Source organism: Callithrix jacchus, chromosome 18 (genome assembly GCF_049354715.1).
Source record: "Callithrix jacchus isolate 240 chromosome 18, calJac240_pri, whole genome shotgun sequence".
Taxonomy (NCBI): Eukaryota; Metazoa; Chordata; class Mammalia; order Primates; family Cebidae; genus Callithrix; species Callithrix jacchus.
This window is the reverse complement of record NC_133519.1, coordinates 31,997,278-32,020,364: the sequence shown is the minus strand read 5'-3', so window position 1 is coordinate 32,020,364 and position 23,087 is coordinate 31,997,278. Positions and strand designations below refer to the sequence as shown.

The window sequence follows — 23,087 nt, the reverse complement described above, 5'->3', positions numbered from 1 at the left end:
GCCGGGAGAGAGAGGGCCTTGTGTTTGGAACCCGACGCACTGATTGGCTGATTGGCCGCGGTCGAGGAAAAACCCGGATGCGCTGAGCAGCCCTGTTGCCATTGAGGGCTCTGAGATTTGGGTACTTTTGGGGGTGCCGGTGTCCCGGGCCGATGGCTCAGGGTTGGGCAGGCTTCTCTGAGGAGGAGCTGAGGAGACTAAAGCAGACCAAAGGTAACAAGATGGGTTTGCCGCGGTTAAACTCTTGGGTCTTTAAGGAGAAGGGGCGGGGATGCAGCGTTGGCGGGGGAAGGGGGCGTGGAAGTGGCTAAGTTTGTGTTAGCGGAAGGCGCTGTTACGTGTGAACCGGGTTGAGGAGATTTCAGAGGTGGAAGTACTGGGAGCCACGGCGGGAGGGGCAAGCCAGAGGATTGGGATTTTCTTTTAGGAAAGAGGGCCCAGGAATACACTTTAGGGATTTGACTCTTTCCTTATGAAGGGAATGGGACTTGGGAGAGGAAGTGCGCCTATAGCCGGGGTGTCTCCCTTAGGGAGGATTGCTGCACGCATCTACGGTTGGAAGGTTAGGGTCAGGGTAAAGGCAGGAGGAGCGGCGCACACCATATTAGAATTGTGATAAATTTATAGAAGCAGATTGGAAAAAAAAATCACAGGCATCTGAATAAAGGCAATTCAGTACTTTTCACAATTCACCTGGAGTGTTGCATTCACTTCTGGTTGCCAGATGATTTTTGCAGTTCTTTCCAATTTTTGAGAATCAGCAAACCAAAAGGGTCTTTGAGAGGGTAGATGTGAAGACTTGATTTATTTATATACATACAGTCCTACTGACTTTGGAGTAAGCTAATCTTGTGCTTCTCTCTCTGGCTTTATAGAGTAATCATTGAATGGGCTTGTACAGTTGTTGATGAAGGAATTGCTGATTGTTTATGGAAGACTTAGTAATATTACTTGCACTTTGCTTGCGGTTGAAATTTCGTAGTGATCTGTATGGTTATCCTGGTAGTGCACACAATTTCTGTGACAAGTTTACATTACTCTTGGCATCTTAATTCAAATACTTTGAGAGAAAATGAAATAAATCTTTTATTAGTGTTTGTGGGGAAAATGGATGTTGCTCTGGTAGCTTTTGCATTTTTAGCATAGATGTGAGAATAATCTAGGGCAGACAAGTGGGAAAAGAAGTAAATTAGTACGATAGGGCCAATGTAGATTATATCTACTGGGGACATTTTGACTGGTCCAGGGGACTTTAAAAACTCTGTAATAAAGGTTATACCACACCATGTGGTTAATTGACTCTTTGTTGCTTGATATACTCAAATTCTTTTTTTTTGAGACGGAGTTTCGCTCTTGTTACCGAGGCTGGAGTGCAATGGCGCGATCTCGGCTCGCCGCAACCTCCGCCTCCTGGGTTCAGGCAATTCTCCTGCCTCAGCCTCCCGAGTAGCTGGGATTACAGGCATGCGCCACCATGCCCAGCTAATTTTTTTGTATTTTTAGTAGAGACAGGGTTTCACCATGTTGACCAGAATGGTCTCGATCTCTTGACCTCGTGATCCACCCGCCTCGGCCTCCCAAAGTGCTGGAATTACAGGCTTGAGCCACCGCGTCCGGCCTCAAATTCTTTTACTCTGTGTTTTCACCATCCATTCACTTATTCTGATGTACTGGGTACAAGTGCCCTGGCCTCTGGTCTGACTCCAGTAGTCTCATGAGAAGACAAATTATAAAATTATGTGATAGTAGATATTACAAGAGCTATTTTAGAGACAAGAGGAAACTCACTCTGCTGAGGATTGGTTGGAGCTGGGGAAGATTTCACAAAGGTTGTGTGTTAGCAGAGGTGCATTTTCCAGGGTAAAGACGACTTAATATAAAAATCCAAATTAAACAATTTATTCATTATGTAGAAGTCTGTTTTGAAATATCTCTGCAATTGGAGGTAGATGGAGGATGGTAAGGACCTGAACTTCAAGGCCCACCGTAGAGTGTGGAAACCAAATCACTGGTTTGTGACCACCTCGAGGACGGGAAATATGTTAACATCCTTGTATTCTCATAGCCCAACATAGTGATTGGCATATAGAACTCCAGGCTCTGCCTCTAAATCTTTTCACCTTGGATTCCTTATTTGTACGGTTAGAAGATTTGGTTCTTTAATTTTAAGGCCACTTCTAGCTGTTCTCTGTCCTTAAAAATATGTTGAATAATCTAGGAAGATGGAGTTGGTTGCCAGCAAAAATAAAGGCAATAGTACTCTGAAGACTCCTGTGTGCGCATTGAGGAACATGGTCAACAATGTTGTTAATAGTCTTGTTTATAATATTAAGAAGTTGGAAACAACCAAAGTGTTCATTAGCAAGGGAATGGATAAATAAATCGTGGTATACTCATCTAGTAGGCTACTGTACAGCTAGTGGGAATATGTTAATATTAACTGTAGCTGCATGCATTAACATGTTTGTTAATACAGTATATGTAATTACACTTGGCCCTTAAGCAACACAGATTTGAACTGTGAGGATTCACTTATACACAAATGTGCATTTAAAAAATGCAGTGTTGGGGGGGATGCAAAACCTGAGTACATGGAGGGCCAACTTTTAGTATATGTGGTTTTCACAGTGCCAACTGTGGGACTTAAGTATGCACAAATTTTGGTATACCTGAGGATCCTGGAACCAATTATCCCCATATATCAAGGGTCAGCTGTATGTATAATATATATACAGTCATGTACTTCATAACAGTATTTCAGTTAGCAATGGACCACATATACAGTGGTGATCTGGTAATATTGTAATACTCTGTTTTTACTGTACTTTTTCATATTTAGATACACAAATAACATTATGTTATAACTGCCTGCAGTCTTCAGTATAGTGGCATACTGTACAGGTTTGGAGCTTAGGAGCAAAAGGGTGTACCATATAGCCTAAGTATATAGTAGGCTATGCCATCCAGGTTTGTGTACATAGACTCTCTGATGTTTGCACAAGGACAAAATTGCCTAACACATTTGTCAGAATGTATCCCATTGTTAAGTGACGTATGATTGTATATGGTGGGGAGGCAAGGGAATGTGATCAGGGAGGGGCAAATATGTAGGGAATTTCAGAGGTATTGATAATTATGAAATCAGGTTAAGGCAAGTTAAGCTAAAGTAACAAATAGCTCTAATATGTCAATTGTTTAAAATAAAGATTTGGTTTTCACTCTAGTTTCATGTTTAATGTGGATTTGGCAGGTGACTGTGTTCCACGGTCACTCCATCTTTTGGTGCTGTCGTGTAGGAGTTCACCATGGTAGGAAGAAAAGAAGATTGAAAATTGAATATTGGCAATTAAATGCTTTCATCAGTAAATGACGTGTCATTCCTCCTTACATTTTATTTACCAAAAGCAAGTAATATAACTTGGGATACAGGAAATACAATTCTCTTGTGTCTTCTAAAAGGGGGATTATATCTATTCTTAAACAGTAGTTACTTCTACAGTCCTATTTTATTTCTTAAACTTTCTTTATATATTTCATATAGGTTGGAAGAGTGTGTGTGTGAGTGTGACACATACATATATTTGATATATGATCTATTTCATAATGAAAAATTGGAAGAAAGCAGTGCAGCCACATGCTGTCAATTTCTAGTTAAATAAATTATTCAGAAGAGTTATTCCTCATACTGATTTTTTACCATTACATTATGAATATCTTCTCCTAGTTTTTAACTTGTCTTTTCACTTTTATCTTTTTGATAAACAAAATAGTTTGTTTTATTTTTTGAGACTGGCTCTCACTATGTTGTCCAGGCTGCAGTGCAGTAGCGTGATCATAGCTGACTATAACCTTGAACTCCTGGGCTCAAGGGATCCTCCTGCCTCAGCCTCCCAAGTAGCTGGGATTACGGGTGTGTGCCATCACACCAGGCTAATTTTCTTTTTCTTTTTTTTGTAGGTATAGGATCTTGCTGTTTTCCCTAAGTTGGTCTCAAACTCCTGGGCTCAAGCAGTTCTACCCCCTCAGCCTCCCCAAGTGCTGGGATTACAGGCATGAGCCACCATGCCGGGCATTAATTTTAATATATTCAAACATGTCAGCCTTTTTAAAATAACCAACATTTTCTGCATTTTAAGAAATCCGTTTCCTACTACAAGATCTATGTTAATCTGTGTTTTCTGTTAAGAACTTTTGTTATATGATATGAGATACAGCTCTGATTTTATCTTTTCCATAGAGATAACCATTTTCCCCCAGGCTTATTTATTAAATAATTCCACCTGTTGCTGTTGATTTTCATCCTACTTTTGTCATATACCAGTGCTTCATACATGTATGAATCTTTGATCTGTTGTACTGGTCATTTGTTTATTCCTGTGCCAATACCACACTGTCGTAAAGCCTCATAATATTCCTAGTATCTAGTAGTCTGGTACTCTAGCTCTTCTTTAGAAGAAGCCTTGCTATGCTTTTTTTTTTTTTTTTTTGAGACAGTCTCCCTTTGTTGCCTGCAATGGCGTGATCTTGGGTTACTGCAACCTCTGTCTCCCAGGTTCAAGTGATTCCTCTGCCTCAGCCTCTAGAGTAGCTGGGTTTACAGGTGTCCACCACCACACCCGGCTAATTTTTGCATTTTTAGACCGTATTGGTCAGGCTGTTCCCGAACTCCTGACCTGAGGTGACCCACCTGCCTTGGGTCACCTTCCTTCCCCTTTGGCCTCCCAAAGTGCTGGGATTATAGATGTGAGACACCACACGTGGCCACTATTCTTGATCTTCTATCTTTTCATATACAAATTTTAATAATTTTACAAAATTTAATGGAAAACCCATTAGGAATTTGGATTGCAATTTCATTGAGTCTTTAGATCAATTTCATTTTATATTATTAGCCTTACCACTAACATGGTATATGTCTCCATTAATATTGAGTACTTCTTTAAACTCTCTTAATAAATTTTAGAGTCTTCCCTGTAAAGGTATTAAACATCCTTCTGTTATATTTGTTCCTAGATAAGTGATAATTTCTGTTATTGAAATATCTTTCAATTGTATTTTCCAATTGTTTTCTGCTAATATATGAAAAATATAAGCCAAAAGAAAAGTCAACAAAAAACATGAATAGACATATCCTAGAAAAGGAAATATGAAGAGATCACCACCAAGGAGCAGAGAATTACAAATCAAGAACACGGTGAAGTACTATTTTACACCCATTTGACTGACAAAAATTAAAACATCTGACAGTATTGTCAATTAAAGAGAAAGTGTATACACAGTATCTTATACATTACTAGAAGGAATACACTTTGGAAAGCATTTTTGTGACCCAATAGTCCTAAATATTATTATTTATATAATATCCGAAGCAAATTCTTGTACATGTAAAATAAGAGACACAGTATTGAAATTTACAAAAGCAAAAACCTGTAACCAACCTAAATGTCTGTCAGTGGAAGAAGATCAGTAGACTCTAGTTTATTGACACAAAATATTATGCAACAAAATGAATGACTGCTGCAACATGGACAATATGAATGACTATTGAGGGTGTAGTATTAAGTAAAATAGATGTACCGCACAAAACCCTTTTTATAAAGTTAAAACAACTAAACACTTTTTAGAAATATTCGTAGATGCAATATGACTATTAGAGAAGAAAGGGAATAATCAAGATGATTCAAAATGATAGTTTTCTGGGGTGGAGGGAGCAGGGCTTAAATAAAAGATATGGAGCGTATATCACAAACTGGTAGCCCATTGGCTTAATTTAACCCAAAAATGTATGTGACTTTTCAGCTTTGCCTCCTTCCTTCCCCTTCTTCCTTTTTTTCTCCTTTCTTCCTGCCTGCCTGCCTTCCCTTCTTTCCCTTCCTCCCTCCCTCTTTCGTTCCTTTCTTTCTTCTTCTCTCTTTCTTTTATCCAGTCTTGACATTTCTTTTAAGTTAATAATGGTGATAATCATTGTGTTGTTTGCCAAGCCATCTGTGCTTGTTGCCTATGTTTGGGGGTTGGTCCGTGTATTAGATGAGCCATTGAATTGTGAGCAGAAGTGTTACGTCAGTACTGGGTCAGAGCAATTAATTGTTAAGAGCAAGACCTTCCTGAGCTCTTAACACTGAATACTGTACAGTCAGCCTAGAGCCCTGAGAGACTAATCAGCAGAACCTCTCTGTTAGCCTTTAGTTGGCACATGGCATTAATGAAAAATAACCCTTGTGGTTTAAAACCATGAAGATTTGTCCCTACAGCATAATCTAGATTTTCCTGATTGATATAGTTCCCTACATTTAAAAATCAAGATATTTTGCATAAAGTCTAAATTGTAATCATAAAAATCAAAATATCTGGCTATGCTGAGCTAAATGTTTTAATGATAGCAATTGTCTATAAGGTGACTATGAATTGCCCCCTTTACACTAGACTTATGCTTCTCAGTTCACCACAGTCTCCTTGACATTTGCAGCCCCTAATACACAGTGTGGGAAACAGGATATTCTGTGTATAAGTGTCCTGATTTGCTTATTGTTTGAGATTAGCATTTTCAGTCTTGTAGGTAGGTTCTGTAAAAATACAAAATATGTTATTACGTGAATTTCAGAGGAACTATTAATGGTCCAGCTAATGAGTTCAACAGGAAGGTAAGCAGGCTAAGTGATGTTTTTTTTGATGGTGTGAATAAAGATCAGAGCCCAGAATGTGTTCTTGTTTCAAGATATGGGATACTTTGTGTTTCTGGCTAATGTCAGCAATAACATTTGCTTTTGATGGTACTTCAGTCTTTTAAAAAATATTTTCTGTACCTGTCTCATTTAATTCTTACACCAGCTTCATGCATTGAGTAGAGCAGGTTAATTTTTCAACTAGTTTGATAGATGAGGAAACTGAGATATTGAATAAATAATTGACTTACCTGAGGTCACTGAGCTGGGAAGAAGCAAAGCTGGAATTGTGACTCTAGAGCTTTCAACTATACTTTGGGAAACTCAAATAATAAGCTTGTTTTGCTTCAAAAGTCACTATGCCGAATTTGAAAGTCCCATTTGAGTTGTTTGTTTATAAGGACTCATAATTTCACTTCCCAGGCATTTTAAAGAGAATACTATTTATACGGCTTATTAAATATAGTATGAATGTCAGTCAGATTCTCCAGTTGTCTGCCCTAAGATGTTAACACTGGTGTGGACAGTCCAAAAAGTATAATAGAAGTATTATTATTTCATTTATAACTTAAAAAATATTTCCCCCAGTTGTTTTATGTTCTTCTATTGTTTTGCTCAGGCTACTATTAAAATTAGTTTGAATGCATTGATTAGAGCCTGACTAGGCTTTGGGAGTAAAACCTTGGATTATTCTGTAAAATGAAGGAAAACAATATAAGGTTAACTAGCCTTCCTAGAAATAAGAGGCTTTACTCAATTATATTCCTGTTATAGCATCTTTGTACGTATCACATATGTATCAAAGTGCCCTGAAAGCTGTTGAAGTTTAGAGAGGGTAATCCCATTTGCAAATGCAACCACCATTTTGTTTCAGGAGAGCAGACAGAACCATAAATCAAACTTAAAACCAGATAATTCAATCATCTCCCTGGTTTGGTCAAAATTAGTTGATTTCTTTTGACAATTATGAAATCAAATTGAAAAAGAAACAACACTTTGTGACCCACCTAACTCACAGACGGATGGCCTTTCTCTGAAAATAAATTAAGAGATGGGCAGTTTCTGTTAAATATTAACATTATGATCTGAAAACTGTTGAAACTCTAAGGAAGATGGCTGGTTTTTCCCTAGGCTTTCAATATAGAGAATAGGTTGGGAGAACCACTGGAATTATCAAAGTTTAATGTTAATTTTTAATTTTCTTAGAGGAAATATACTACTCATACAGAGAAATTTTTCTCTCTTTTCTTTTACATAGATCCATTTGAACCACAACGACGTCTTCCTGCAAAGAAAAGTCGACAACAACTTCAGCGAGAAAAAGCCCTTGTAGAGCAAAGCCAAAAACTTGGGCTTCAAGATGGGTCAACCTCATTACTTCCAGAGCAGCTGCTTTCAGCACCAAAACAGAGAGTTAACCTTCAAAAATCACCTTTTTCTTCCCCTGCCCTTCCTAGTCATTTCATTCTCACCTCTCCTGTCAATGATGGACAACCACAAGGCATTGAAAGTCAACCAAAAGAACTGAGAATTGAGAATTCCCATGATCACAACAATGCTGACATTCTACCTCTAAAGCCAGATTGCAAATTGGAAAAAAAGAAAGTGGAATTGTTAGTAAGTCTATATGAAATGTCTATAAGACTTTTTAATGTAAACCATTTTTCCCCAGTGGGCTTTGAGGAATATAATTTGTTTATTTTAATATTTTCTCTCTCTTACATTCATTCCTAGAAATGTGGAGAATAAACTTTTGAAAAATAGCTACCACCTACATATAACCTGGACACTGTTAGGCAATCTGTGTGTTTTGTTATTTAGTCTTCATAACAGCCTTACAATGCATGCTTAGTATTTAAACTATAAATGAGGTATTTGGGACTCTAAGTTGATACCTTGCTAAAGCTAATACACTGCTGGTAGGTAGTAAAGTTGAGATTTACATACAAGTCTGTCTGGATCCAAAGTTTATACCCCTTACACTCAGCAGAAGCAATTCTTAGATGCATAATGCTTCTCCCCAAATTGACCCCTTTCTTCAACTTCCAGACTGTTTCCATTGGCCCAGAAATTGGAACCTGTGGAGAGACATGAAGGGATGGTCAAAGGAGAGTAAAGGAAATTTAGGGGACTAATTATGTAACTCATATCATCATTAGATTTCTTTTTATTCTCTCTTTACTGTCTTTGTATTAGAAACAGCCTTCACAATTTAATTTAGCTGCACTATTCTTGTGGAAGATGCCATTTTTTTATTTAAAAATTCTTAGAATGTTTTGTTTGATAGTTTATGTTTTAATACATACTCTTATATCTTTGTTTCCTCCTGATTTATCACAGAGGAAAAGGAATGACATTTGTCTCTGTTTTCCCTTTTCTGAGTTCCTTTCAAAGTATCATTTTAATTTTTTTCTAATCTCTGACATCTTTTTAATCTCTGCTGATCCAAATTTTATCCTGTGAGTTTAAAATGCTTCCTGACCACTAGGGGTTTACAACTAAGAAATCATTTTGACAAGAGTTATAAAACCAGATGAGTTATGAAACCTACATTGAACAAGTGCATACATTTAAGTGTCTCTAAGTGTAGTTTACCGGCAAAGGCCTCCAAATAGGAGGTGAATTTACATTTAGCTGGACAATTCAGATTGGATGTCATAGGGAAATTTACTCTTTTTTTAGATACTTGGAAGAATTTTCATAAAAGACATGTAATTAAAACCATTCATGTAAAGGAGAAATTCTGAGGTTTTAAGGAGGAGAAAGGGAAGCTGTGTAGTAGAGAATGCTCAGCAGTGATAACCTAATTTCTCTGGGAGAGGTGGCAAAGGCTAAGCCAGAGATAAGTAGAGAATAAAAGAAATGAGAAAGGAGGCCAGGCGTGGTGGCTCTCACCTGTAATCCCCACACTTCGGGAGGCTGAGGTGGGTGCATCACTTGAGGCCAGGAGTTTGAGACCAGCCTGGCCAATATGGGGAATCCCCATCTCTACCAAAAATGCAAAAAAATTAGCCGGATGTGGTGGTGCATGCCTGTAGTCCCAGCTACTTGGGTGACCAAGACACAAGAATCACTTAAACCTGGGAGGTAGAGGTTGCAGTGAGCCAAGATTGTGCTGCTGCACTCTAGCCTGGACGACAGAGTAAGACTCTGTCTCAAAAAAAAAAAAAGAAAGAAAGAAATGAGGAAGAATCAGAAGCAGGGGATGAATAGTATAAAATTAAAGAAGTGAGGAAGGATCTGAGGCAGAGGATGCCTGCCTAGCAAGTTCACTGATGCAGCAAAATACCATTAAGCTCTCTGAAGGCTAAAGGCCTCAATCAAAATAATGGTTAGCAAAATTCCAGATGTCAGTGTTGTAGATCATTTGGGAGAGAGTGCAGGGTGAGCTGTGGAACTAAGTTGCCTGATGAGGAGATGGCTACAATACAAGTGAGAGATGACCAGTCCCAACACTAAGGCGGAAGGTGTAGGAATGGAGAGAAAAGGACAATTTTGGAAGTGGTTACTAGATTTGGGAATAGAGACATGATATAATGGCTATAAGAAGTGACAGTAATAGGAATAAATAGCTTTGCCAATTCCTTATTTAATTTAAGTTGACATCAAGCTCGTGACTTTATGGGAAGTTTTAATATATTTATTTTAGAATTGGACAGATTGTAAGATAGTACATGTTTTCAGATCTGTGAATTTTTTCTTTAGCCCAGCATTCCAATCTTAGTCTTAGTGTTTTAATTTGTTTGAAAATGTCTGAGTTGGGCTGAGCATAGTGGTTCACACCTGTAGTCCCAGCACTTAGGGAGGCAGAGGCGGGAGGACAACTTGAGCCAAGGAGTTTGAGACCTGCTTGGGTAATACAGTGAGACCCCATTCTCCACAAAAAGGAAGAAAAGAAAAGACAAAGTCTAAGAGTTGGGAAAAAGTGAACAAATTGAAAGAAAATATTAATATATGAAATAAACATTGATTATTGTCTGAAGCATGTTAAGGTGGTAGAGACTTTATAGAAAACTCTAAAAGATATGAATAATATGACGTCAGCTACAGACCAATTTATTTTAATCTCCATTCTGTGTATAATACATAATTAACTTACACAAATTTCTTTGTACTCCTAGAAACATGCCACAGTATTCTGGCTTCCAGTTTGTGGGTTCTTAGATTATATACATATAATGGCTTTCAGAGGTCCAATTTATGTAAGCCTCTTTACTTCAGATCATAGTCTTTGTTCCCATTAGAACAAAATAATGAACTGCAGATGGGTTTCTTTTAAGAGGACTTTTGAAAGAATGTATACATAAATCTTCTTGATTAAATTTTATACTTAGGGGACTGAGAGTGGTAAGGTGTGGGATAGGGTAGCAGTTTCTTTCATAAACCCATTTTTATGCTTTTTTTGCCCCTAGGCAAGAAAAATCTCGTTGGGAAGTCCTCCAACAAGAACAACGGCTAATGGAAGAGAAAAATAAACGTAAAAAAGCTCTTTTGGCTAAAGCTCTTGCAGAAAGGTGAGGCACCTGAACCAGGAGAGGCTGTTTGTAACTTGTAACCAGTTCTGTCATGTGTTGTATTTATTTTCTCTTGTCTCTTCTAATAAACTGATATTTTTTCTTCAGCCATTACTTTTAAGGCTAACTAAACAAACTATCTTTTGTAAGTGATGCTGAAATTCCAGTTATAATTTATTTTGAGGAGGACTTTTTAAGTATAGAGCATATTAAATTTGTAAATATAGTTGCCGTTAAAGACCTTCATTAGTGCTTCCAGTTTTAACCATCTACACATTCATAAGGGAAGCAGTAAATAGCCATCAGTATATGTAAATTAGCAACAAATACAAGTTTTAATTTTTATGTGGGGAGGCCTTAATAATTTGATGTGTAGAGGAAGAAGGTTTTCTATATAAGTGACACACTCCTGTGAATCTTAATTGTGTTTCCTGTGGGCATTTTTCTTAAATAATTTGTCCCACCTCCACAAGTAGAAGATATGTGATATAGTTTAACTTCTCATTGATGCCTCAGGGTCATTATGAGCACTGTGTGAGATTCAGTTTTGTTTGCACCTTCCAGTGTCTATCAGCAACCCCTTCACATTTACAGCATTGTCCCAGCCCCACACAACATTCCCATTTGTCTCATTCTTCACATCCCCCATCACTCTTGCTGCCCTTCCTTTTAGTTTGTAGTTTCTGTCTAATTTCCTGCAGCCTTAGGAAATTAAGCTTAGTCAATAAATTAATGGTTGAGAATAGTGAAAACTAAATGCAAGGGAGCATTTAGTGTCATTTTCTTTTTAGACTTCCAGAAAAGTCTGTCAGACTATTGAGGCTAGAGTATGTGTAGGGGCAGGAGAAGAGGTGGACAGAAGGGGATGGGTATAAGAATAGTTCAGAATTTTGTCTACAAGAGGAGTGAGTGTGTTTGAAAAATGATGGTTTTCTTTTTCTACTGCTGGTACACCTTGATCTTTCTTGAAGCATAGGAAATATGCAACTCACCGAGTGACTGTGTTTCAAGGGAAAAAAACAACAGATAAAAGAGTAGTGCCCTCTTTTTTAAAATAAGTGATTATTTTAAAATAATTAAAGCATTTTAGTAGTCTCCAATTTCTAAGAGATGGGAAGGCTTTTGACTGTGGTTTTACAAAAAGATCTACAGGCTTGGCAGTTCTCATAAGTGCTTTTGATTTTAGACAGAAAGCACCAGTATAAACAGAAGTGTATAAGGAAATAGAACATGTTTGAATTATTAATAAATGGGCAATGAAGTTCTTCAAGTAAAAGAATCATACTGTTAAGTGAACTTTTGTAGGCAGAAAGGAAAGGTAAATGCATAAGAGTAGAAATCAAGAGAATGTGCTATGTAATGTAGTGGATTTATGCGGGGATTTTTTTTCTTCCTTCCCAATGTGTGTGTAAATTTGAAATGAGTGAAATCATGATTAAAGGGTTGCTTTTGTATTTGCTTGTTCCATTTCTTAAGTATATATTGTACTTGGGAGGGGATTGAGAGATGATGAGGTTGAATATACTTTTATGTAAGGAAAATAAGTATTTTGATGTTTAGCTCCATAAAGAATTTTAGGGACTAGTTGTTTTCTTAGAGAACATGAATCAAAGCAATAAAAGTTGGGAGAAATGGGTCGCAAGAAAGTTAAAACTAAATATATGTTTTCAGATGTATAAAGAGATGTGGTTTAGTATAGGCATCTATCTGTTCTTAATATCAGTTAAGTATCAAACAAATGAAAATGGGCTTAGCAAGAAGAAGAATTAAATACTAGAAATTTGGAAAGCTCTGTTGAATGTTTCAATGTGAAGAGAATGCAGATATATTCTTTCAGTGCTTTTTTCTCCTTACAGAATGAACATAAATATACAAATGAACTATTTGCTGAGTTTTTTTAGTCTTATTTGTTGCTTTATGAAACATATGCAAATACAAAATTTGGAAAATTCAAATGTTAACTAGCATTTATTTTATTTTAATTTTTCTGATTATTTTTAACTTCTAAAATATAAATTGTAAACATATACACAGTATTTTGCTTTTTCACTTATGTTGTGTATGGACACATGGTTTTCAAATGTTCTTATTGGTTTTCAAATGTTCTTATTTCCCCACTCACATACCTGATTTTCTAGATCCAAAAGAACTCAGGCAGAGACCTTGAAACTAAAGCGGATCCAGAAGGAGCTGCAGGCTTTAGATGACATGGTATCAGCTGACATTGGAATTCTCAGGAACCGGATTGATCAGGCCAGCTTAGACTATTCATATGCTCGGTGAGTTGGGGAAGTTGAATATGAACGAGGAGTATGATTTAATTAATGTTTATTGCTAGCTGTTCTAGGGGCTTTTATGTATGTATCATCATTTAGGCCTCAAAACAACCCCATTCACTGCTGCATTTATTCCTCTTTCCTGCTAATTCAAGTGTCTCCTCTTCAGTGAAGTCTCCTTTAACTCTGCCCTACTAGTTAACCTTGTTTGTGTGACATTCTTGCATTATTTATTTACATTTACATTATTATTTGCATTTTAGTCTTTGCTGCTAAACCATCAGCTATTTAATGTTTGGAAGTTTTTTTATTCATCTTTCAGGATCTAGTTAATATCTGAGTGATTTGCTCAACACTGTTATTTTAACACCAAGTCTGTGTTCTTTCCATTAAAAATTTTGATATCTGATATGGTCATATAGGATTTGAAGCCTAGTTCTCACTTTAGCTTTCATCAGAGTAAGAGGATCTAGTTTATTTTTTAAAAGCTTATGAATATTTTAAAACATATCCTCTGTCTTGGAAATTTGAAATATTTTTTCTTTTTATTTTCAATTATACTCTCTATGAAATAGTTTGATATATGCTTCCTTGGTTTCAACCATTTGCATTTTTTAAAAGAGAAAAAAATGCCATGGAGTGTTTCTAAAATGAACTAACATGTATTAAATTACGGACTTTGCAGACAGATAAAAGAGCAAAAAATTATGTCCAATTTCAGGGTTTTCAGCCCGTTCAACATTGCTTTAATCATCCTGGTTTGTCTTTTTTCACAAGGGAATTCTGTGTTAATGACTCAGTTTTGTATCTTTCTCTGTTACACTAGAAATCAATCAGAATGCCTCATTAGGCCAGGGTAAACCACAACATCAGAATGTTTATATAACAATTTATTAAAGCGGGAATGCTTGATTGTGGTTTTTAATTAACTGTTGAGTGTTTAAGAAAGAGGCTAGTGGTTGTCCTTGTGATTTTTGTAATTGTTGGACCATATGCTGTTTGACTTAATGGGTTGTCTTTATTAATTAACTGCCTAAGTTAATGCCGTCAGTAGCTGATATCCAGAGGTTCCAGGTTTTCATTAATAAGGTCATTAAAACAGGTAATAGATTTTATTTAACATTAAACTAAGCCTTGATTTGTAGCATATTTTATTCTCTGTAATATAAGTTTTCCAGAGGAACATTTGTATGCCTTTGTAGCCATTTCTGTGAATAATTCATATTACAGGATGTAGTACTAGGTACCCCAGTAGAAAAGTAATTTGATTTTAATTCTGTCATACCAGAAACTGGAGAAAGATGCCTTTTCATATTGAATATTACATAAGAAATGTCCTAGTTATGGCCATCTAAGAACCACAAAGAAGGTGGGATTACTAAAGGAGAAAACATCCTATAGTCTATAAGTATCCTAATGAAATTTTAGTAAGGTTTTACATCTTTAGTAACAGATAATAGTTTCTTATGGTACTAATATTGATGTAATTGAATGTAAGTAGATGTTGTGTGCTGCTATCTTTATATACATATATATGGATATACATATACATATATATATAAACATATATATATACACACATGCATATAATCTGGAATAAACTCCATCTCTCTCTCTCTCTCTCTCTCTCTCTCTACATAGAGAGATGGAGTTTCACTCTTATTTCGTAGGCTGGAGTGGTGTGATTTTGGCTCACTGCAATCTCCACCTCCCAGGTTCAAGTGATTCTCCTGCCTCAGCCTCCCGAGTAGCTGGGACTACGGGTGCCCACCTCCACACCCAGCTAAGTTTTTTTATTTTTAGTAGAGGTGGGATTTCATCATGTTGGCCAGGCCGGTCTCGAACTCCTAACCTCAGGTGATCTGCCTCCTCAGCCTCCCAAAGTTCTGGGATTATAGTTGTGAGCCACCACACCTGACCGAATGCTGCTATTTTTAAGTCGAAGCTCTTGCATTGAGTCAGAGAAACAGACAATTGTGACTAGAACCATAGTGTGTCTTATTCATGCATAAGATTAAGGTATCATTTTCTAATTTGCATTTGTGGTTAGTGAGAAATTACAGATTGGTAGGAAAATATTATGGTCCAGATTTTGAGTGGAAGATAAACCCTAGGACAGTCAGTTTTTATGAGAGATTTTCTTGATTTTTCTTTTTTTTAATAAAAATAATATCTTAGTTCTGTAGTATTTGGTATAGTGCTGTGTCCGCAAAAGGTTCTTGGATAGTGAATAGGCCAGAATTTGCTTTAAAAATGGTTTCTGTAGAGCAGTGTTTGGATAGACACATCTTTAAGAAGAATAGCACTTTGAGTGAGCTAATTTGAGAGTTGCTGCTGCTGCTACTGCTATGTTCGCCACTAGGATTACAATGTTGCCATATGTTGTACAGACCAGCTTATAAAATCCAGAGTGACTGCATGTAGAACATGTTTTTAAGTCACTGTTGACCATCTAGGTTTCATAGACACTCTCATATGCACAAACGTATATCCACAGACAAATATTTTTAAATCACTTTATGAATATTTTTTAAGTAAGATTAAAAGGGATTGTGTAAAACAACTTTGTTTTAAAATTTTAATAAAAATGTAAGCATGGTAACCATCTTTGTATCAAGTAATGTTTGACTGACAGACATAAAAATCTGAGAGAATATACTTAGATCCTTACAGCAACACAGATAGTCTAGATACTTGTAAAATATTGAGTGTAAGTTCTCCCTACTAAAATGATTAACTCTATGATAATATCATTTTTCTTTCTGTGCCTAGAAATATATCTTTCACTCATTGATTCTTAAGTTTGAGAAATTCACCTAGGATATGTTTTTCTGAAGATTCATCTGAGACTTCACATATGATCAGTTTTATCATCTAGAGTGTAGAATGTGTCTCTGCATTTGTATTAGTTTCTTAGGACTGCCATAACAAGTAATCACAAACTGGGTGACTTAACAGAAATTTTTTGTCTTGCATTTCTGGAGGCCACACATCCAAAATCAAGGTGTCGGATTGTGATTTCTTCAAAGACTCTAGGTATCCATTTCTTGCCTCTTCCAACTTCTGGTGGCTGTAGGCATCTGTTGGCTTGTGGCCACGCCACTCCATTCTGTGTCTCCATAGTTATATTGCTCTTTCCTCTCTCTCAAAACTTCCTCTGCCTTCCTCTTAAAAAGATGCATGTGATTACACTTAGCGTCCAATCTGGAATAAACTCCTCTCAAAACCCTTATCTTAATCACATCTCTTTCCATATAAGGTAATTTTCACTCATTTGTTATAGAAAGTAATATTGACAGGTCCCAGGAATTAGGAAGCGAATATTTTTGGGAGGCTATTTTTTTAGCCTACCACAGCATTCATCTTTTGATTTCTCTAATGATTGTAAAATGTCTTCCTCTGTCAGTTGTCTATACTTTGCTAATGCTGGATAGGCAGAAAATGAAAAAATATTCTCAGCTGTGTTTAATGAAAACTAAAAACAGATTACAAAAATAGTGTTTTCAGTTTTCTTTTATATCTTCTGGAGGCGACATAATACTTTGTACAGCACAGTAAAGAAGGTCAACAATGATAATTTACTGTATCATTCCTTTAGATCATGGTTGTCTTATTTTTATTTCTCTTTATTACAAATGGGAATAATTGATGAATAATGATGAAATAATGCCTAGAATGATGAAATGGCAAAATGTTTCAAGATACAGAAAATATAAAAATATTGCAATAATTCTATAATATATGTTAGATTTATGAAAGGGTTCATTGCACCTCTCTAGTAATTGCAAAATAGAGATCATTTTATTCTGTTTTTTTAAATAAGTAAATTTTCTCATTATTTGAAAGACTTTTAAGAAAAGATAAATCATGGAATGCTAATTTGTACAAATAGTGAGAAGTGCTCAGAAAAGGAACTGAAAAACTAAAAGTGGATCCATGGAACCCAGTGGTATACTGAGGGTTAATGATTGAGTTTTTAAACATTTCAGGGGATACCAAAACAAAGAGACAATTTCTAGAATCCTTTAAAAATAATATTCATTAAATCATTCAATGCCTTTTTAAAATAACAAAACAATTCTATAATTACATTCCAGTTCACTCAGTCTTACTATGTTATGTATAATGCTCTTATTATTTTGTTCCAGAATGTCATCATATACTAATTTGGTATTACCCACCTGACCATAGGCTGGTAGTGCAGTTTGTGAAACTAATCAATACTTTAAACGTAAATCACTCTATAGGAGAATATATATTCGTATTTCTGGCCAAAAGGACTTTAAATAAATAAACAGAATACAAAATCTTCAGTGATTTATCCAGGGTGATAGATCAGTGGAAACCTAGGGACCTATTTGCAGATGTTAATTTCAATTCAGTATTCATGAGTCCAGACTATAAATCTCTACTAATTGACTTTGACTGGCGGAAGGAGACCACAGACTTGCAGAGAAGGGAGGTTTGAGGCAGGGTCAGGGCAGGGCATTCATATACCTATAGAGTATGTCAGAGCTCTTGGCTTGTTGCAAGAATATTACATAAACAAGGTATATTATAAAGTGTGGAAATAAGGGAACTAGGTATCCAGCAGAATTCCTTTAGAGTAATTATTTTAACATAGAGAGTTACTGAAATATAATGTGTGCTCTCATTCTTGCATTTACTATATTTATAGTGAAAGAAAGGAAATATAAACAACCATTATATAAATGAGTTTTCAAGTTTAAATACCAGATCCCTAGATTTTGCATAATCTTAATTTTAAATACAAGCATACTAATGTACCAACAGTACTTTTTGATTCTGGTGCTCTAAAGGAGAAGTTCTGTTTCTTGAGGCACAAGAATGGAAACTTGCCACATTTTTATATTGTTTAGCTCAAAACTCCTATGAGATACTATTGTCATCATTGTTTTACAGATAAACCCAGACTGAGCTTAAGTAACTGCCCAGAGTCACTGTACTGGAATTTTCAATTATTGCATGGCTTTTCCCCAACCCCATCCACAGGAACCTGGCTGTGTTTTGTACTTAGGATGCTGACCCTCAGGCATACCTAATTAGAATAAAGATGGGCTGCCGACTCCAGTACATTTAATCCATAGGCTGAACAGTGGTTTGTGGGATGACCTGACATTAAGAGTTCTATTTAAACTGAGATGAGCCAGGCCAACCCAGGTTCTCCTCTGAAAGTATGGAATTGGATCATTGAGAGATTGAGTGGAGTGAATATGATATAGAGTGCAAGTGTTGGCCATATTGGGCTGTTTCAAAGCTAAAATAAGAGATAATGTGTCACCTCTAAGCATTGAAGAAAATAGACTTTGATTCTGATGACATGACTATGAAATTGCCTCTTTTATCCTACAATAAAACCTAGTTTTTACCTGAGCTAGTTTGACTGGTTCTTTGCATCCACAAAAAACTTTGACCAAAACGGGTACACATGGTAAATGTCAAAGGAAGGGTTTGAACCCTGGGTTGTTTACAATGAAAGCCGTTTATTATTTTCACTCTATTTTCTTCTAAGACAAATTAGAAGATATACCCATTTCTTTTTTGCTGTAACTCTTGGACTAGAAGCTATTTACTACATTAAGTTGATGTAGCCAGTCATAACAGGTAAAGCAACGTGGCCATCACAACTGCTAGCGGTAATAAAATTGAAGAAGTAGTTGGAAATCAACCTTTTTTCTTGCAAGAGAGGAAGGACATTCTTGTTGGCAGAAAGAAAAGCGACAAATTGTGTAGAAAAGGCAAAAGACAGTAAATGAAGATACGATAACTCTTGTTTTTGTACGGACCTAATGCAAAAGAACAAAAGGAAAATTGCAAGGTGACTTTTCCAGTAGAATTGCCCTACTACACATAAGACAGGTGTTACCTATCAACAGAGTTTATACATGTGTAAATACATAAAATTTCCTAATAAGAGTGTAAGAGGGGTATTGGAAAGAGTGAGAACAACTTAACCCAGGGATTCTCAACTGAGAGCATTTTTATCCAATAATGGACATTTGGTAATATCTGGAGACACTTTTGGTTGTCAAAACTTTTGGGAAGTACTTGTAACTAACGGGTAGAAGCCAATGATGCTGTTTAGCATCCTGCAGTGTATAGGACCATTTCTCACAACAAATAATTATATGGCCCACATTGTCGGTAGTGCCAAGGTTGAGAAATCCTGTGTATAGTGATCCAGAGGTTTTCTACTTGATGTTTACTTCTTGCCCTCACCCAGTATCACTTTGCTGGGTGTGTTCTGTCCCATTTATATTCATCTCCCAACCACTGTCCATATTCTTCTCCTTTATCAGAATTTTTCTTTTTTTTCTAATTCATTAATCAAGAGATAAGATTTTCTACTTTCTCCATCTCATCTCTTCTCATAAGTTTAACCAACTGTGTGCTGAAGCTAGCTTACTCTAGTTCATGTGGATTTTGTGTATCTCTTCCCAATTCTGCATTCAGTAATATCACCTTAAGGGCTTGAAATTGGATGGGGTGGTAGTATTTATACCTTGGAAATATAAACGCTACAAATCAGGACTCCCCATCCTCCCACTCCGGGGTTAGCATACCACTGAATTAACCTTTTAGCCTGCCTTTACTCAAAAACAGCTTTGGAAAAAAGAATTATTCGTGCAGAATAAGATGTTATATCAGGTGAATCCAAGTAAGGCTATTGTGAAAGTTTCAGCAGCCATTGCTTGGTTTGTCTAACATGTAGACAAGTGTTTATAAAGCATTAATATTCATCTCTTCATTATATATTTTTTCCCAGTTTGGGAGTTTATTGTTTCTAGATCCTCTTTTGAATGTCTTCAATGGAAAACTTATGGACCTGTCTTTATACACATCCTTACAGGAAGCGGTTTGACAGGGCCGAAGCAGAATATATTGCAGCAAAGCTAGATCTACAGCGCAAGACTGAAATAAAAGAGCAACTCACTGAACACCTTTGTACAATCATACAGCAAAATGAGCTCCGAAAGGCTAAGAAGTTGGAGGAGTTGATGCAGCAACTAGATGTACAAGCTGATGAAGAAACTTTGGAGCTTGAGGTGGAGGTAGAGAGATTGCTACACGAACAAGAAGGAGAAGCAAGGAAACCAGCGGTTCATTTAGAGAGGACATTTCAGCCTGCTGAGGAGAGTGTGACATTAGAATGTGCTAAAGAGAACAAAAAGTGTCAAGAACAAGCTGTTTCCCCAAAGGTAGACAAACAGTGTGGAAATTCCAATGGCATTCCCTTTCTTAGTCCAAACTGCCCAAATCAAGAAGGTAATGACATTTCAGCTGCTTTGGCCACATGAAGTTCTGGTATTCTTTTGAACTAATATGGCATTCAGTAAAGTATACTTTTTGCAGTAGATTATGCCCTGACCTCCAATAAAAACCTGTTTAAAAGAATGCTAATTTTTGAATTCATGATTAGTTTTCTTAAGTTAATATGTTTGGCCATTCTAAAATCTGAAATTATGATAATTTTATTTCTAAGGGTATATTTCACCTTTATTTTGGCCTAGTTCTTTTAGCGTTCCATTTACTCTTTTTACTGAATAAAATAAATGACTTAAAAGGACGGAAGAAAAACTACGTTGTTGGAGTATTTTTAGACCAGGTAAATATAGGAAAGTAAAATGGAAAAATGATACTCAATACCTAGTTGTACTCATATCATTTCTCCTGGGAGAAGTATTAAGACTGAAAGTCCTATTTTATTTAATCAGTAAAAGGGCACAAAAATTACAATGTGAAAAAGAGAAAGGAAGAGAAGAAAAAGTTGCAGGTCGAATTACCTGTCTGGATATCACTAGAGTTGTAAAACACAACTTGGAAATCGGAATTTATATGAAGGACCAGACAACTTAAGCCAGCATCACTTTTGTCTTCAATTTGCTTTAACTGGTTTTAGTTTACAGCCTGCGTTTTGTTCTTTGAAACACACTCATGCACGTATCTGTAGATATATTATATATGTAATTTTACTATTATATTGTCTTTCCTTTAATCAATGAATTGATTAAATTTAGACAAAACATTTCTAAAACGAGGCTGAAAATAATACAAAAAATCTCATTGCTACTTATCTATAAATATGTATTTGATATGTTGGACATAAATTAACCTGTCATGAAGCATTTAAATTGTTAAAATGCTGATTTTCTTATTAGTTTGTTAATTGCCTGTTACTAATACTTGGCCAATACATTGTACTATTTGTAAATGTGTAAGTAAATACTGTAATTTTCTCACAGTCTGAATATTACATTAAATTATGATTTATTTATCAGAAATTCCAAAAAGTAAAAATATTACCTTTGAGGATTTTTTTAAAAGAATTATTATCCTAAAACATAAGAACAAATATACGATTGTATCCATAAAAATTTCTGAAAAAGTTAGGGACATCCTGGTTTTTTGTTTGTTTGTTTTTGGAGACAGAGTCTTGCTCTGTCACACAAGCTGGAGTGCAATGGTGGTATCTTGGCTCACTGCAACCTCTGCCTCCTGGGTTCAAGTGATTCTCCTGACTCCGCTTCATGAGTAGCTGGGCCTATAGGCACCTGCCACCGCACCTGGCTAATTTTTGTATTTTTAGTAGAGACGGGGTTTTACTATATTGGCCAGGCTGGTCTCGAGCTCCTGACCTTGTGAGTCCACCCACCTTGGCCTCCCAAAGTGCTGGGATTACAGGTGAGAGCCACCTTCCCTGGCCATCCTGTTTTTAAAAGGGTTTGTTTGAAGGTATTATCTTCTGGTAATATAGATGAGCTTTATATTATGTAATTTGAGTTGAAAGTATAACATTCCATTACTGACTTCTCTAAATAGAAGCATTTTCAAAGATAGCTGTGTTTTTATTTATGAATGACGGATAAAACTTGGAAGTTTCATTGGCCAACACACACTTATTTTTCTAAGGAATAAACAAGTCTGATGTACTTAGAGTGTGTCTTTCATTTACCTTAAAAAAGGTTTCAGTTTAGTATGTATTCTTAAGCAGTGTGTGGCATTAATGCATCTTGGATCTCCTTGTGGTACATGCAGTGATTTATTTTGGTTAAGCCTCTGTTAAGGAAAATTCATTCTCAATGAGGTTTTATAATATTGGTTAAACGTAGGTATGTGCAATCTTAATTCTCAGTCGAAACACTTCAAAGATATATGAAGAAATGAGAACCATGAAAAAAATATAAGTTAGAGGAGACTTCAGAGATAATCTAATCTTTTTTTTTTTGAGACTGAGTCTTACTCTGTCACCCAGGCTGGAGTTCAGTGGTGTGACTCTCTTGCCTCCACCTCCTGAGTAACTGGGATTACAGGTTCCCACCACCACACCTGGCTAATTTTTGTATTTTTAGTAGAGATGAAGTTTCACCGTGTTGGCCAGGCTGGTCTCGAACTCCTGACCTCAGGTGATCCACCTGGCTTGGCCTCCCAAAGTGCTGGGATTACAGGTGTGAGCCACAATACCCAGCCTTATTTTATTTTATAGTGAGGAATTTGAGAGCCAAAGATTTCAGTAGCAGCTTATTGGCCAACAAGCTCTTTTGAAATTTAAAGTGCTAGTAAAATTGAAGTTTCATATTCCAGATACGTTACTTACATATTTGAGGCTGTGAAGT

General features: G+C 36.3%; 1 protein-coding gene and 1 long non-coding RNA gene across 3 annotated transcripts in view; one reads left to right on the top strand and one right to left on the bottom strand.

The window, feature by feature from the left end:
* The first annotated feature begins 59 nt into the window (after positions 1-59).
* GORAB (golgin, RAB6 interacting) lies at positions 60-22,403 on the top strand. 2 transcript variants are annotated; one of them, XM_003735199.6, is made up of 5 exons: positions 60-213; positions 7,921-8,275; positions 11,075-11,176; positions 13,315-13,455; positions 20,324-22,403. In XM_003735199.6, the coding sequence occupies exons 1-5, from the start codon at positions 153-155 to the stop codon at positions 20,769-20,771; spliced, it is 1,107 nt and encodes a 368-aa protein (XP_003735247.2). In that variant the 5' UTR covers positions 60-152; the 3' UTR covers positions 20,772-22,403. The 2 variants fall into 2 exon arrangements, with proteins under 2 accessions (XP_003735247.2, XP_017821585.1); XM_017966096.4 differs by having other exon boundaries at positions 7,921-8,279.
* LOC144580264 (uncharacterized) overlaps positions 8,458-23,087 on the bottom strand; it is an 88,598-nt gene continuing 73,968 nt past the window's right edge. Inside the window, exon 3 of the long non-coding RNA XR_013529547.1 lies at positions 8,458-8,740. This is a non-coding gene — a long non-coding RNA (uncharacterized LOC144580264). The remainder of the gene's footprint in view (positions 8,741-23,087) is intronic.

Coding starts and splice junctions, on each gene's coding strand:
- GORAB (XM_003735199.6), top strand. CDS start 153: ATGGCTCAGGGTTGGGCAGGCTTCTCTGAGGAGGAGCTGAGGAGACTA. Junction 214..7,920: donor GAGACTAAAGCAGACCAAAG/GTAACAAGATGG, acceptor TCTTTTACATAG/ATCCATTTGAACCACAACGA. Junction 13,456..20,323: donor TTAGACTATTCATATGCTCG/GTGAGTTGGGGA, acceptor ACATCCTTACAG/GAAGCGGTTTGACAGGGCCG.